Here is a 17,341-nt window from a genome sequence, read left to right on the forward strand (position 1 = left end):
GAGGAACCAGGACATATATGAATTTTTTGGGCTGGGAAATTCATGTAGTCAAGCATTAAAATAGTACTGAAAGTGAAAGTGAAGTCGCTCAGTCATGTCTGACTCTTTGCGACCCCATGGACTGTAGCCCACCAGGCTTCTATGTCCATGGGATTCTCCAGGCAAGAGTACTGGAGTGAGTTGCCATTTCCTTCTCCAGGGGATCTTCCCAACCCAGGGATCGAACCCAGGTCTCCTGCATTGCAGGCAGATGCTTTACCCTCTGAGCCACCAGGGAAGCCCTATGGATCACAAAGAACACATTTCTCAAGTTAATGATTTTAGTGCTTTTGTATGTCTGGGAAGATGCCAGAACCTGGAGTCACTGAAATTCTTTCTTAAGATGCCCATCTTACCAAAACCACAGAAGCCTTATTCTATTTTCCCATCCCGAATCCTTCAAGGGCACACTGTCCCTGGGTGGGCCTAAGGGCTGTGGCTTCACCCCTTGTGTGACAGGACAATGAGTGAAGCTGTTCTTTTGTTTACCCAGTCATCTGCCATGATCAGTCATGCCACATTTTCTTTTTCTTGATGAGGCATTTCCTATTTTAATTAACCAATCTTTTAATTATAAAATTAAAAATTCATCTTACAAGTTCTTTTTTGCAAGTTGAAGGTGACTTTTTAAAATGTTAATTCCAATATTTTGAGGACTTGAAAAGGACATTTTTATAGTCCTGGTAGAGAGGGGAAGATAAAATGTGCATCATTTTCAGTATATTTTGCTGAACATACCCAAGACCTTCAAAATGTGCATGGCTTTGGCCAAACAAGTATGCTTCCTGGGGACTCATCTTTAGGAAGAAAGTGGGCAAGTGAGCAAAGATATGTTGACAAGAACATTGGATGTAGCACTGATTATATCAGCCAAACGTTTGAAGAAATATCCATGCCCAACATGGGATCAATTAAAGAATATTAGTCTACCCAGTGGAATATTATATAACCATTAAAATGGATATGATAGAGTCTTTCATGAGGGAAAAGATAATCATGTCATATTGTGAAGCCTAAAATGTACACAGATAACTAAATAGTATATGTCATACAATTCTACCTTCCCTCAATAAAATGTATTGAAACATTATAGAGTTAATTACTTTATTTTTTTTTTTAATTTGCCTGTGCCAGTGTTAGTTGCAGTATATAAGACCTGGTTTCCTAACCAGGGATTGAACTCAGGCCCCCTGTACTGGGAGCCTGGAGTCTTAGCCACTGGACCGCCAGGGAAGTCCTTAGTAGCTTTTTAATTTGCTTACCAATTTAGAAGCCTGTTAAAACATATACTTTGGAATCATTTAAACATCTTCTGGGCTTCCCAGGTGGCACTAGTGGTAAAGAGTTCATCTGCCAATGCAGGAGACACAAGGGCCATGGGTTTGATCCCTGAATTGGGACGATCCCCTGGAGAAGGAAAATGGCAACTCACTCCAGTATTCTTACCTGGAAAATTCCATGGACAGAAGAGCCAGGTGGGTTGCAGTCCAGGGAGTCACAATATAATTTGGAATTATATGATTCCAGAGAAGGCAATGGCACCCCACTCCAGTACTCTTGCCTGGAAAATCCCATGGATGGAGGAGCCTGGAAGGCTGCAGTCCATGGGGTCGCTGAGAGTCAGACATGACTGAACGACTTCACTTTCGCTTTTCACTTTCATGCATTGGAGAAGGAAATGGCAACCCACTCCAGTGTTCTTGCCTGGAGAATCCCAGGGACGGGGGAGCCTGGTGGGCTGCCGTCCATGGGGTCACACAGAGTCGGACACGACTGAAGTGACTTAGCAGCAGTACACTGAGCACATGTGTACACACACACAAATGACATCTGATACGAAGGACTCTGAGTATACAGCTTGGTTGCAGAATTACCATTTAGCTTTAAATCTGTGTTAGCTGAGACATTAGTGGTCTGAGTTTTCAGAGCACACACAACTCACAGGTACCAAACCATTGCATGGGTCTAAAATATACAGGCAAAAGAAAAAAATTTTTGAAAAGAAAAGAAAGAAAAAGAAAATATCCAGGTGACAGCAGACAGGAGGTCTCCGCGCTCTGGAAGGGATGGGCTGGTGTCAGTCTCCACCCAGAGCCTCACCTAGTGGGTCTGTCTCTCCCTCTAGTTATAACCCCTTCGATGGGCCCAATGAGAACCCAGAGGCTGAGCTGCCCCTCACAGCAGGGAAGTATCTCTACGTCTATGGAGACATGGATGAGGATGGCTTCTATGAAGGTCAGTGAGAGCCTGGTGGGCGGTGGGCACATGCAAGCCAGGTCAGGGCCGGGCCCCCATCACTTCTGGCCGCCCCAGTCTCCTCTCTGACCCTCCTGCCCTTCAGAATCACGAGGTGTCTGTTCTCCTTTTGGTTGACTGAGTAGGGTTTCCTATTTTTAACCCCAAGCAACCCTCTGACACGGAGTGCACACCATCTCATGTTCATGTCCACGGAGCTTCCCAGGAGCTACTGTAGACACGTGGGGCTGACAGACAAGTGTCTCCCCACACTGTCCCCATCTTACTGCACAGCACCGTCCCCACAGAAGGGCCAAGGCTCCTTTCAGGTGACCTCACCTGGTTAACAGCACTCCCATTGACCTTCAGGCTCTATTGTTAACTTTGGGCGGTCTGGCCTCACATCCTGTCTGACCATTTCCTTCATGGGCACTTGCCATGGTGTAAAATCAGGAATCTCCCAAAACTCATACTCTTGGTCACTTTTGTAGCTAGAGGATGAGCATGTAACATCCCCAGCAGCTTCCTAAGTCCAGATTTCTCGGTTCCCTAAACTTTTCTATTGCCCTAATAGAAGAGTCTTGGTTTCCTCTGAGCAGAAAAAAACTATTTCTTACTAAACAAGCCGATTTCTGTTTCATGACCTCATGAAGTTTTTTTGGAGTTTTCAGCCACACTCTCGGCTCTTGGTGTTGATGTCTTGGCCTGAGGTCTGGTAGCCTGAGGTCAGCAGCCCAGCCTTAGCTGGTTTTCTATCTGGGAAGATGCTAGAATCTGAGATCCTTGAAATTCTCGCTTTCTGTTTGCTACCAGGAGAACAGAGGCATGGCTGTGACTGGACCACCTGAGAAATTTCACCAGGACTAGTGGCAAAACAGTTTGAGCTCTTAACATAAGTTCATGTTGCCGTCACCCAGGGGCACATGGGGGAGAACCGTGTGCCCTGGATGGCCTGTGTGCCAGGGTGGCTGCCAGAAAACCCTCGCTGGAATTCTCTAGAACATTTGCACCAGCACTGTGCCCATGTAGACTTTCTGGAGGCTGGGTTAAAGGCAGGCGGCAAGGCTCAGTGCTCTGTCCATGTGACAGGGGAGAAGTATCTCCCCTCACTGTGCAGATGGAGGTTCACAGTTCCCAACGTGAGGGGTGGCTGTGAGGATAAATAAGGAAGAAGGTGTGGGGTCTGAAGTAGGGGCCTGGTACATAGGACTTGCTGTCACTCCCATCCCCCTCCTCCTTCTTCCCTTGTGTCGAATGAGGCTGTGTTTTCAGAGCATCCTCAAGGCAAAGATTGACATCTCAAGGCCCGCCAGCCCCGCCCCCCAGCTGAGGACAGGAGCAGATTCAGACCCTCATTGATTGTGGGAGAATCAGGACCAGTTCAGTGGTCAGCCTCCCTCTCCTGGGCACATTGCACATTCCCTGCGGGGGAGGGTCTACTGGGAGCAGAACCCGCTGTTCGTTTCATGTACTCCAAGCCTCCCAGACCCCGGGACCCCTAGTCAAGCCTTTTCTGTGACAAATCAGGGAAACGAACAGCCCTCGCCTGCTGGTATTGCAAGATTATCCAAACTGTGTCATCTTTGAAGATCTTCAAAACACTTCACGGTTTTCCAGAGCTCTGCTCTCAGCGGGCTCTCATGCCCCATGAATAAAGAGAACACACAGAAATGAGACCATTTCCTGAAACAAAAAGCGATCCCCGCTGGGATCGCCTGTGGCCACAAGAACTAGTTTGGTGGCATTTTTTGGCCACTCAGCCTACGGGTGGCTCTGGCACCCGATAGATCGTCTCTGTTTCCCACCAAATGGACACGTTTGGGGAATTTTGCTGAGATGGACATACTGCTTTGCAAGGAGGGGGAAGGTCACCTTTTAATTGCCATTTGTGTCATCATACAATCAAAAATCAGAGTAAGATGTGTAACAGCCTCCGAACCCACATATTTTACATGCTGTTCATTCTTCTGATAAACACTTACTGAACACCTACTGTGTGCCAGGTGTGGCTCTAGGGCCAGCGGGGAACAAAGGTCCCTGTCCTCCCGCAATTCGTCCCACCCTCTCCTTCCCCCACTGTGCCTGCAAGTCTGTTCTCTACGTCTGCATCTCTAGTCCTGCCCTGCAGATAGCTCCATCAGTGCCATTTCCCTCGATTCCACACACATCCCCTGGGGTATTGTTTGTTTTTCTCTTTCTGACTTATTTCATCTGAATGACAGACTCTGGCTCTATCCACATCACTACAAATGACCCAACTTTGTTCCTTTTTATGGCCGAGTGAGATTCCATTTTACATTTGTACCACGTATTCTTTACTCATTCATTAGAAGTCGCTGTATAGCACAGGGACCTCAGTTCGATGCTCTGTGATGACCTAGAAGGGTGGGGTGGGGGGCGAATGGGAGGGAGGGTCAAGAGGGAGGGGATATATGTATACATATTGTTGATTCATGTTATTGTACAGCAGAAACTAATACAACATTGTAAAGCAATTATACTTCAATTAAAAAAAGAACAGGTCTCTGCCCTCCCAGACCTTCCTCCTGATTGGGAGAGGCGTACACAGGGGATGATCGTGGTGTGGTAGGCACTATGGGGGAAAGACACCATGACTGATGGGGGTGGCAGATGGCAGGTAGTGGGGTACAGACACAGGGTAGGGGGTTCTTGAGGAGGTGATGTTGAAGAGGTTCCTGGAAAGAACTGAGGAATCCACCATAACCCCATTGCTTTCCATATGGTCCCCTCGGGGGGAGGTGCAGACTCCACAGCAGGACCTTGGGGGCCCCCACGGGATGGTCGGGTGTTAACCCTGTCCCTGGCCCCACAGGGGAGCTTCTGGATGGGCAGCGGGGCCTGGTGCCCTCCAACTTCGTGGATTTCATCCAGGACAATGAGTCTCGACTGGCCAGCACGCTGGGTAACGACCAGGATCAGAACTTCATCAACCACGCAGGCATCAGCTCAGAGGGGGAGAACATTCTGGACCTCCACTCTCCGACGCTCACGGACTCCAGCCTCGCCGACCACGGGGCGGGGACACTGGACGTGAACATCGACGACATCGGAGAAGACATCGTGCCTTACCCTCGGAAAATCACCCTCATCAAACAACTCGCCAAAAGTGTCATTGTGGGCTGGGAGCCCCCGGCAGTGCCCCCGGGCTGGGGGACCGTGAACAGCTACAATGTGCTGGTGGACGCGGAGACACGCCTGAGCCTGGCGCTGGGCGGCAGGACCAAGGCCCTGGTGGAGAAGCTGAATATGGCAGCCTGCACCTACCGCATCTCCGTGCAGTGCGTCACCAGCCGGGGCAGCTCGGACGAGCTGCGGTGCACGCTGCTGGTGGGCAAGGATGTGGTGGTGGCTCCCTCCCACCTGCGCGTGGACAACATCACCCAGATCTCTGCCCAGCTGTCCTGGCTGCCCACCAACAGCAACTACAGCCACGTCATCTTCCTCAACGAGCAGGAGTTGGATGTCGTCAGGGCCGCCAGGTACAAGTACCAGTTCTGCAACCTCAGGCCCAACATGGCTTACAAGGTGAAGGTCCTGGCCAAGCCCCATCAGATGCCCTGGCAGCTACCCCTGGAGCAGAGGGAGAGGAAGGAGGCCTTCGTGGAGTTCTCCACGCTGCCTGCAGGTGAGCCCTCTTTCTGGGATGGGTCCCCTCAAGGGAGGGGACACCAGGATGTCACCCTGTGCAAGTGGAGGGGCGGGATGGGGGAGCAGGAGGGGAGCTTCAGACAGCCAGTACTGTCCTGGAGCATCCTTGGATCAGCTGGGAAGCATGAAATACACGCATGAGCCATGTATGTGTGTGTGAGACAGAGAGAGACGGAGGGCAAGGGAAAGAGAACTCTGATTTTGTTTATGGGCTGTGTTGTTGGACATATTTAATGCTTGCATCTGTAAGAGACTCATCCTACAGACAGGAAGCAAAGGGAGCATCCTAGGGGGTAGGAAGGTCTGTCTTCCTAGGGCCACCAACTCCTGAATACGTGCTCACTGAAAGGAACAGAGAAAGGGGGTGCCTGTAGCACTCTCACAATTGTTCTCTCTCTCTCATTTTTTCTTTTCATCTTCGTTTTTTAAAAAAATATTTATTTATGTATGTATTTATTTATGGGCTTCCCAGGTGGTGCTAGTGGTAAAGAATCTGCCTACCAATGCAGGAGATGTAAGAAATGGGGATTCAATCCCTAGGTCAGGAAGACCCCCTGGAGAAGGAAATGGCAACCTGCTCCAGTATTCTAGCCTGGAAATATCCCATGGACAGAGGAGCCTGGCAGGCTACAGTCCATGGGGTCACAAAGAGTCAGACACGACTGATCATGGACATGCACACACACACACACACACAAACACACACGTGCACACGCATGCACAGATGCACACACGTGCGTGCGCACACATGTGCACGCACGCACACACATGCACACACGCGTGCACACGCACACACGCACACATTATTTATTTGGCTATGCCATGTCGTAGTTGCAGCATGTGGGATCTAGTTCCTGGGATAGGCTTGGAAACTGGCCCCCTGCACTGGGAATCACTGGATCACCAGGGAAGGCCCTCATTTTTTCTTTTGATATATATATGACTGTAGAAGACATGAAGTTCCATTGTGGATACAATTTGGGGTTCCGGACACCTCTGTCTGCTAGGGAAACCCCACCTTCCTCCCTGACTTCCCAGCTGTAACAGGAGGAGGGGTGCTCCCCTTTCCAGTCCCCCACGTACTCCCTCCAGGGAAACCATAAAGAGATAGGATGAAATGGATGAGCCTGTGGGGTCTTCCCATAGTGTGATTTATTCGGATCCTACAGCTGTTAAGGGTCACCTCCATAAAGTTCCATCACGCTCATCTTGGCTGGGGTGCACATATTCAGTTGGCCAGAAAGTTCACTTGGGGTTTTCCATAAAATCTTAATGAACATTCTGGCACACCCAAAAACAGGCAGCCCTTCTGAGCTGGGCCCAGGGTGGGACCCTGAACTCTTGAGAAGAGCAGCCTTCCTGGAGCAAAGAAGGTCATGTCTGCAAAAACATTTGAGGGCTATTTTGATTTCTCAACGGCCTTTTTTAGTCCTGTGATGTTCACAGAATTCCCTCGAAACATCTGTCTGGATACTTTCCTTGGATTTGTCTTCTGTGATTAATTAATCCAGCTCTGCCTAACTTCAGTTGTCAGGTCAGTTTTACAAACAATTCAGTGGTTCTCCAGGATCATTTCTACCAGCTGCAGAAAGCCTAACATCTAATGCAAGGTGGGCCCTCCATTTTGCAATGGATCTGCTTTTTAGTGCATGTTGCTCTCTGCTCTTTTTGAAACCCATCATCAACTAGAGTCTGACCTGTGCATATATGCTCAGTCATTCAGTTGCATCCAGCTCTTCTGTAACACCATGGACTGTAGCCCACCAGGCTCCTCTGTCCATGGAATTTTCCAGGTAAGAATACTAGAGTGGGTTTTCATGCCCTCCTCCAGAGGATCTTCCCAACCCAGGGATCAAACCAGCATCTCTTGTGTCTCCTGCACTGGCAGCCTAGAGTAGTATAACCTACAAAGAAGCAGGGTCAGGGGCAGTTGGGACAGACACTGTTTCAAGGAGAAAGTGGGTCTGAGCAGGAACTGATTTATGAAGGGTCCATTCATTCATCTTATAAGGTGATGTTGGATTGCCTGCCTATGAGGATGTTAACTGCAGATACAGTAAGTCCCCTACGTTTGAGCCTTCAAGTTGTGCACGTTCAAAGATGTGAACGTGCGTTCAAATGTCCAGTCATGTAAGTTAGTCCTGTGTCTGGCACACATTGTCACATGCGTGCACCCTCTACAAGTGGGCGTACTTTTGTATACTTTACAAGTACTGCATAGAGGACAGTAGTACAGTGTCTGTATTTCCAGTCCAGGATGTCTGGAACCAAGCTTAACAGCAGCGGTGACATAGCTGGTACTGCTAAGAAGCGCTAAGTGATAACAATGGAAACAAAAGTGAGAAAGATTGAAAGTGTGAATTGAGGTGAAAAGATAGCTTGTCCTCCATCTCCTATTGCTGACAATCCTTCAGCTCTACTATCTCCCACCTCCTCTCCCTCCTTCAGTCAGTAACTCTTCCTGTCTGTCTACTGATGCCAGCTGCTATACAGTACTACTATACTATTCAAGGTACTGTACTATAAGATTAAAATGCTTTCTTTATTTTCTGTGTTTGTTATTTTTATGTATTATTTGTATGAAATGTATTATAAACTTAGAACAGCACAGTACTGCATAACTGACTATGTTAGTTGGGTACCTAGGCTAACTTTGTTGGACTTATGAACAAATTGGACTTGTGAACACGCTCTCAGAACAGAACTCGTTTGTATGTAGGGGACTTACTGTGCAGACTGGAGCTATTCATTGATTCCTGCCATGAAGTCTTATTGTCAGTGCTGGGGGTAAAGAAGTGAGAAACACCAAATCTGGGGACCCTAGGGGCTCCAAGGAGAGGTGAGAAGAACATCCATTAGGACAGCCAGGAAAGGCTTCGTGGAGAAGCTCCCTGAGATGGAGAGATATGAGGACCAAGAGGAAATACTGAGCCCAGGGCAGGATCCTATAGGTCCACACCCAATTCCTGGGTGTCCTAGTTAGCTTGGGCTGATATAACAAAGTTCCATAAACTGAGTGGCTTATCACCAACAGACACTTATTTCTCACAGTCCTAGAGGATGGAAGTCCACGACCAAGGCCTGGGCAGACTCAGTGTCTGGTGAACCCACTTACTGGTTCATAGACGGTGTCTCCTCCGCATCCCCTCCTGGTAGATGGCACCTTGTTAATAAGGGCACGAATCCTGTTCATGGGACCTCCAGCCTCGAGACCTGATCACCTCCCACAGCTGCCTTCTGTGAATGCTGTATGCATTTGGGGGGACACAAATGTCCAGTCAGTCCATAGCAGACTGGCTCCTCTGCCTGCCCAGAAGGAAAGGAGTTTCAGTCGTGAAAATGACACAGGTGACAGGCAGGAGGTGTGTGGTTGGACCAAACGCCCCCACGTGACAGACAGCCACCTCTGGGCCAGTGGAGGGATGGGGTGGAGCTGGCAGGTCACAGATACTCAAGCCTTCCCCACTCACACAACCCTGGCTCTCCACTGTCGTTGCTGTGCTAGTAGAAGCAGGCGTCCAGCAACCCCCAGACCAGTTTCAGTTCTTGACTACACCCTTAAGAATAATGAGCCGTCGTCACATTTGAGTGGACCATCCAGGTAAGATCTAACTTCTGAACCCAGTTGCTCAGCAGTTCGGAAGCCTCGCATCACAGCGCATTGAGGGTGGAGTCGCATTATGAACTGCAAGGACAGCCAGGCTTCCACCACATGACAGCTGAGCAGCTTCCCTCGAAGCTTAATTTCCTCATTTGCAAACGAGGATGCGCTAACAGTCCTGATTCACACAGGACTGTTGTGTGAATCAAGTGATGTCAGGTGTCCAAAGTGAGTATCAGAATGAGCAGCAAGTAGAAAAGCTTCAGCAAAGAGCCCTTCCTCCCTTATGCAGAAATCCACAGGGCCGCAGCAGGGTCTCGGAAGAGGAGGCTCACAGCCTTCTTCCTAGAAGTTGCACATTTCTTTCCAAATATAATGCTATAGTTATAGGACCTTTGGGGCTTCTCAGGTGGCTCAATGGTAAAGAATCCTCCTGCCAATGCAGGAGACAAAGGAGACTCAAGTTCAATCCCTGGGTGGGAAAGATCCCCTGGAAAAGAAAATGGCAACACACTGCAGTATTCTTACCTGGGAAATCCATGGACAAGGAGCCTGGTGGGCTGCAGTCCACGGGGTCACAAAGAGTCAGACACAACTTAGCAACTCAACAATGACGACACAGGACTTCTGCACCAGACCTAGAGGCAAGGGAGCTGCCTGAGGGTTGTAGGGCAGACGGGCAGCCCTGCTGTCACCAGGAGCCACTGGGAAGGACAAGTGATGTGACACCTGTCTCCTTGTTGCTTGAAGTAGCTGCTCAGGACTTTCAAAGTGAGCGTCTCAGCTGATCGGCTGGGCAGTGTGTGTGTGGAGTTGGCATCCTGGTGGCTTCATCAGACCGCCTCTCTCCAGCTTCTGGTTCCATCGTCTCTCTGGAGGTGGCGAGATGGGTGCTGTGTGGTCCAGTTTACTGCCCTCAAGTCCGATTGAGAGAGAGAAGGAGGGATGGGGGGAACCGGAGGGAGGAGGGGACAGAGAGAGAGGCAGTGGGGGTCTCTTGCCTCTGCAAACGCTGGGACCTTGTGGCCGACTGGCCAGGCCAGAGTCGCAGTGGGTTCCAGGAGGGCCCTGCGTGCATCTAGGAGCTGCTACTTCCTGGCCCTCCTGCTCCGATGTCACACTTCAGATTCTCCCTTGTCCCCTGGAGGCTGTAATGAAAGATCTCGTTCCCAGGTGCCATTGGCTAGTCAGGCATCGTAGCAGCTTGCCTGCCAGGGGGTCATGTCGTGAAAGCTTCTCTGCCTCTGTCCTCCCAGGTCCTCCAGCACCCCCGCAAGATGTTGCCGTCCAAGCTGGGGCCACCCCAGCCACCGTCCAGGTCTCCTGGAGGCCGCCTGCTCTGACGGCCACTGGGCTATCCAATGGAGCCAATGTCACCGGCTACGGCGTGTACGCAAAAGGGCAGAGGGTGAGTTTTTATCGGGGCGGTGCTCACATCCAGGCCTCCCGGCCACCACTCACTACTCAGCGAGGGGTGACCCTCCCTCTCTCCTCAATCCCCAAGACCCACAAGCAGTTACTAAGCATCCCCTACACTGTCATGCCAGGCCCAGTTGCAGAACACAGAGAACCTCCATCCTTTTTTGCTCCATCCTCTTCCCAGAATATTCTCTGCCCCCCTCCCACACTGATTACCTGCCCCACTCTGCTGGTAGACCCCTTTCTTGTTCTCCCCTGGGTACCAAAAATTCACCTCTCTTGAGTCCCACAACATCAGGGCCCCCTCAATAGATGATGGGCTTGCAGATTCCACCAGACCTATTCTTGGCGAGATGTAGTCTTGTCCAAACGCCTTGGAAACTCTGCAGGATCCTTAATGCACACCATCGGGCAGCCCATAATCTCAGCCCCCATCCCTGTCCTGGCACATGAAATAGACAGGGCTGCTTTAGGGGGGCAGGGCCTGAGCAAGCTTCTGTCAGTTCCCCACCCTCCCCACCCTGTTTCCCTATACGGCTGGGAGGTGGTATATCAGATGCACCCGAGTCTCTGAGCTCATTTTGTGGAGTGGCTGCTTTAGGCTGAAGGCCCCCTCTCTGATCCCTGCTCCCCTCCCCAAAGGGGCCACAGATATGCCTCCACCACAGCCGGAAGCCCGTCTTTCGTGGCCTCCCCATGGCATCTTCCTTGAGCCAAGCTTTGCTGGTAATGAGCCTAGTGTTCTGATTCCTCTGTAGCCCCCGCATCTGTTTCTAGGTTGGTTCTAGACGTGGGAGAAAAGCATGTGCTCAGCTGTCCCTCCAAACCGCCAACATCTGGGTGGGAACGGGGGCTCCATACGGATCTAATTTGCAGACTGTGCAGCGCGGTCTGAGTTGGATGTTCATGGGAGGCCCGGGAGGCATCTGGGGGGCCTGGAGCGCTGGCAGTCCCCAAGCCGAGCCGGCTTTCTCTGTGCGCAGGTCGCTGAGATCATCTCGCCCACAGCAGACGGCACGGCCGTGGAGCTGGTGCGCCTGCGCAGCCTGGAAGCCAAGGGCGTGACCGTGCGGACCCTCTCTGCCCAGGGCGAGTCCGTGGACTCTGCCGTCGCTGCCATCCCCCCCGACCTCCTGGTGCCTCCAACCCCCCACCTGAGAACTGCTCCCACACCGAAGCCATTAGCAAGTGCCGGAGCCCCCGAAACCAAAGATGAGCACCTGGGTCCCCACGCCGCGGTGGACGAGGCCTGGGAACATGGCCGGGCACCCACCCCAGCCCATGGGCACCTGCTGGAGCCGCCCGGCCTGCAGGGCTCGGGCCCCGGGCGACGGTCACCCTCTCCCAGCCGCATCCTCCCGCAGCCGCAGGGCGTCCCGGTCTCCACCTCCGTCGCCAAGGCCATGGCCCGGGAAGCCGCGCAGAGGGTGGCCGAGAGCAGCAGGGTAAGGCCAGGTGTTTTCCTCACTGGTTCAGCTGCCCGCAGAATGTGGTTCATCCCCGCAGCCCACCTGGGATGGAATCTCCCATCTGCACCCCGAGTGTGTGCGGAGAAGTGCCTCAAACACCCAGCCCCCAAGAATGGCTGCCTTGACTTGGGAAGAAGGATGCCCTGTTTATCTGACTGCATCTTAGGTCTTATCCTGATGGAATCAGGATCCATTTCATAGATATGGACCTAGAAAACCAGAGGAAATGGTTATCTACCAACCTGGCTTAGCAAAGAGGCTAACAACCCACTATCCGGGTGGTCTCTGCCCGGGGATTTGAGAGGTGCCTCCTGGGAGTCGGCCTGGGGACTCATCTTCCTAAACAAGGGTCACCTTCTGGCTCACTCACTTCAGACTTCTAGCTGTGTGTGTGTGTACATACACAGACATACATACAGGTATATGTATACATACATACACACACAGAGACACTTATATACACATATGTATACATACATACGTGTTTCCCTGGTGGCTCAGATAGTGAAGAATCTGCCTGCAATGTGGGAGACTCAGATTCAATCCCTGGGTTGGGAAGTTCCCCTGGAGAAGGGAGTAGCAACCCATTCCAGTAATCTTGCCTGGAGAATTCCGTGGACAGAGGCTACAGTCCATGGGGTAGCAAAGAGTCAGACACGACTGAGTGACTAATACAGGTATACATACATACCTACATGTAGAAGTGCAGGCACATAGATATATTTGCCTGCCTGTCACTCAAAATTGCCTGGGTCCTGGGGAGGGGGAGTATTTGGATGACAGTGGGACCACATCCCAGGTGAAATGTGCGATGAGATGGAAAGTTGTAGGAAACACCCGTGAAAGGATGCAGGCAGCAGAGGTGCAGCTGAACTAGGCCATGCCCTCCTCCTGCCTCTCTCTCCCTTGGGTGAATCCGTCTCCCAGGGTGCCCAGTTCATCTGCTCCAAGCCGGAGGTCAGGGCCCAAGGTCAGGTGGTCTCTGCCCTGATGCCTCCCCTCTCCTCTCCCAAGTTAGAGAAAAGGAGCATCTTCCTGGAGAGGAGCAGTGGACAGTATGCAAACTCAGACGAGGAGGACGGCTATGAGTCCCCGGACGTCAAGAGGAGGGGCGCATCCGTGGATGAGTTCCTGAAAGGCTCGGAGCTGGGCAAACCGGTGAGTGCTGCCCACCCCCCTCCCACCATGGTGGCTCCCGGTGGGAGGGGTTCAGGTCCCTGCACGCCCTGGGTCTGTGAGAAAGATAAAGGAATACAGACCTTTATCTTGTGGGTGACAACAATCACAGTCAGTCTGGAGAGTTTAGACTGAATGGTGCCTGTGCATTTGTGACCTCACTGGGGGACAATTTCAAAAGTCTGTATGTGAGCCTTTTGCCCTCCCAACTGCCCTGAGGATCCATCCGTGGGCTGATTTTGTGCCTCAGCTGAGTCTCCAGGTGACTACCTGGTCTCAATGTAGTTAAAACCTAACATTTGTTTCTTTACTTTTGTTCATCAGGCAGATGTGTGATGTGCATTGGCTAAGTGCTAAGCATCATGGGAGATTCAGAAACTGAAAGGTCCATATCCCATCCTTGGAGGGATGAAATGTCAGGGCTTCTCCTCCCAGACAAGGCTCACAAGTGACAAATCCATCCAAGATGGGTTCTGTCTCCAATTTCTGATCATGCCTATTCTAATGAAAATGTCCTTGAATGGTGTCAAGCCCCAGTCCTGGGCAACAGGGAAGGGTGGGGCCTGGAGAGTCCTCAGATCTTGAGACAGCAGAGTGAAGTCCTCTCAGTCGTCAGATCCTCAGTCCCCTCAACACACAGCTCTACAGCAAGGCAGTGTCACTACTTCCGTGAGAAGAGGGCCTTGGAATCTCATAGATTTGGGGTCACTTCCTGGCTCTGCCACTGCTAGCAGGCAAGTGACTCAGCTTCTCCAATCATCAGGTTCTTTATCTAAAAGATTAAAATAATTCTGCTTGTATTCATGGAAACACAAGAAACAGAATGCCCAACTAATAATGACTAAGACAACAAAGACATTTCATTCTCCCATCTCACAGGAAGCCTCAAGTAGGAAGCTGCAAAGTTGATTCAATTGTTCAATGGTGTTCCAGCTCTGTGTTCTTTTTTTTTTTTTAATTGAAGGATAATTGCTTTACAGAATTTTGTTGTTTTCTATCAAACCTCAACATGCTCTGGGTTCTTAATCTTCCATTCTTTTGACCTTTCTCTCATGGTTATGAAGTGAATGCCATAGCTCCAATCGTCACACTCATGTGCCAGCATCCCAAGAAGGATGGAAAGAAGGAAGGAGGGAGGGGGTTTTCTCCTCAGGCTCATCTCTCTTAACTGGTAGAAAAACATTTTCCAGAAGCTCCATCAGACTTCTCATCTCACTGGGTAGACCAGGGTCATGTGCCCACCACCAAGAGATTCCTACGAATGTCTTATCCATGATAAATTTGGCAAGCAATAGACACTTACTTCCATCCCATGAGTTTATTACTAACTCATCATTGGGTTTGAATCAAATGAGACTGCGTTCTCTAGGGGAGTTCCTTCCCATTTGCTTTGGGAAGCCCTCATTCTAACCAACCTGATGTTTGTTTATTCATCTAAAACCAGTTCACTTTTATGTCTTCTCCAAGGCACTTGATTGAAAGAAATAGGGCTGGAGCAGGTCAAATGATGCTGCACACACTTCTCAGACTTGAGAACATCCAGGCCACCAATCTGAGGGCTCAGCTGGGGTGGGACCCCCGGCGGGAACCCCCCTCACTGGGCACTCACACTGCTTCCCCATATCTTTATATAGAGGAGCAATTGAAACCATTTTTTAAAGTTTTATTTGTTTCATAAATGAGCAGTTCCCCCCTCCCCCCATTTTTTGGCTGTGCCACATGGCATGTGGGAATCTTAGTTCCCCAATCAGGGTTCAAACCCATGTCCCCTGCAATGGAAGTGCAGCATCTTAGCCACTGAACTGATAGGGAAGCCCCTAAGCTGGATGTTTTTAATAAACATGTCACAAGATGCTATTAAATACACTTGTCTTGTCGCCCACCAGGAGAATAAAGAAATCAATCTTCATCAACACTGTCCAGCAGAAACAGAATAGCTCTGTGTGTGTTTCAAAGTCAAAAGTCAAAGTGTTAGTTGTTGAGTGGGATCTGACTCTTTGAGACCCCACGGATTGTAGCCCATCAGGCTCCTCTGTCTGTGGCATTCTCCAGGCAGGAATACTGGAGTGGGTTGCCATTCCCTCCTCCAGGGGATCTTCCCAGCCCAGGAATTGAATCCCAGTCTCCCGCACTGCAGGCAGATTCTTTACTGCCTGAGCCACTGGGGAAGCCCCCTGTGCATGTTTGGGGCTCATAAGTTGGAGCTCATAAGGTGTGCTATATGAGCTGCTGGAAACATTCCAAGCTGCTGAGGGAGGCACTTGCTTTGTGGATGGGAAGGGGCTGCTGAGTTGGACCTGCCCCTCATCCCAAACCCCATCAGGGCGGCTGCTGGTTCAGTTTACGCATTAGCTAGCAAGCTTACTTTTCCTTGCTCTTCTGTTGACCCTTTCCTCTGTACCCAGGCTTTTCACCAAGCAGCCCCAATGGCAGGTCTTCTCCAGTGTGGGTGGCCAGACTGGCCACAGAGTGGGCACGCCACACAGGGGGTCCCACCCCACCCAGACCAGGCTGTTCACCAGCAACCCAGTGTGCACATGTGTGAATTTCAGACTCCATGTTTTTCTTACAACTCTTAGAGACACTTGTTAGTGCATATGCCCGTTTGCCCACCACCCGCCACTGTCTGCTGCACGACCCTAGATGCAACATACGTACCCGTCCCTGAGCCCTGCATGTACAGCCTCTCACTTGAGCCTTTGTCCAGCCACTAAGTTGAAGAGGCTGCCAGTCCCCAAAAAAGTGACGTCTTCCCATGTGTATTCTGTCCTGCCCAGAGCCCAGGAGGGTCTCTGCCTGCCCCTATCTGGACTTGGAGTGGGAATGCCCGGTCTGGTCCTCTCTCTGCCATCCCGGCTCCCCATGAGCTCGGGGACTGTGATTCCCTCCCCTCCGGAGTGAGCAGTTCTTACCCAGACATGTCCCTGAGCTCGAGAGTGGGCAGAGCAGGGGAAGGTGTGGGACTCCATGTGTTGGAGTCGCCCCTCCATTCACATCCCCTTCTCCTGCCCCAGCCGCACTGTTGCCATGGAGACGATTACCACACGGAGAGCAGCCGGGGGTCTGACCTCTCGGACATCATGGAGGAGGACGAGGAGGAGCTGTACTCTGAAATGCAGCTGGAGGACGGGGGCAGGAGGCGGCCTAGCGGCACATCCCACAATGCCCTCAAGGTCAGTGCGGGGGCGCTGCCCCCCCCACCGCCGTCCCCACCGTTCCCCATCCCTGTTCCTTTGGGGGGCTGTGCAGCTGGCTCCAGAGGGGCCTTGCCCGGCAGGCACAGTCCCCAGATTTGGATGGGCTTCTCTTGCTATTGAATCTGCGCTCGGGCCAAAAGTCTGGGTGAAGGAGTCTGGAAGAACCCACTGGGAATCCCTGGGTCACCCAGCTCTGTACTAAGAACCCAATCAGAAAGAATAGAACGGAGAAGTTTCCACCCCCAGTCCCAAACGCCTGGCTGCGTGTCTATCTGCAGAGCAGCAGGCCCTAGGAGGGCAGGAGCCTGTCTCTGAGTCAGACTGGAGATGGGCAGCTGGGGAGTCGGGAAGAGATTCTTTAGTGGAATTGACCGAGGTGGACCCTGCTGGACGGCTGGAGGGCCAGGGAGAGGGGACCTTAGAGGAGGTCGGAGGAGGGTCAGTCGACCTCCTGGGGTCCACACACAAGCCCCTTCTCAGACACCTCCCACCAGGGATCCCAGGATCCTCTGCCTCTGCCTCTGAGGTAGCCTTCA

At 51.3% G+C, this 17,341-nt stretch overlaps 1 protein-coding gene across 10 annotated transcripts in view; it reads left to right on the forward strand.

Moving 5' to 3' along the window:
- The window catches only part of RIMBP2 (RIMS binding protein 2), a 325,528-nt gene that overhangs the window by 274,069 nt on the left and 34,118 nt on the right, over positions 1-17,341 (forward strand). For all 10 annotated transcript variants that reach the window (XM_059876305.1, XM_024977660.2, XM_059876306.1 and 7 more), the window contains exons 9-14: positions 2,165-2,274; positions 5,108-5,920; positions 10,801-10,952; positions 11,947-12,408; positions 13,447-13,590; positions 16,623-16,781. In XM_059876305.1, coding sequence (XP_059732288.1) covers positions 2,165-2,274; positions 5,108-5,920; positions 10,801-10,952; positions 11,947-12,408; positions 13,447-13,590; positions 16,623-16,781 — 1,840 coding nt within the window. The remainder of the gene's footprint in view (positions 1-2,164; positions 2,275-5,107; positions 5,921-10,800; positions 10,953-11,946; positions 12,409-13,446; positions 13,591-16,622; positions 16,782-17,341) is intronic.

The sequence above is a fragment of the Bos taurus genome, chromosome 17 (assembly GCF_002263795.3).
Source record: "Bos taurus isolate L1 Dominette 01449 registration number 42190680 breed Hereford chromosome 17, ARS-UCD2.0, whole genome shotgun sequence".
NCBI lineage: Eukaryota > Metazoa > Chordata > Mammalia > Artiodactyla > Bovidae > Bos > Bos taurus.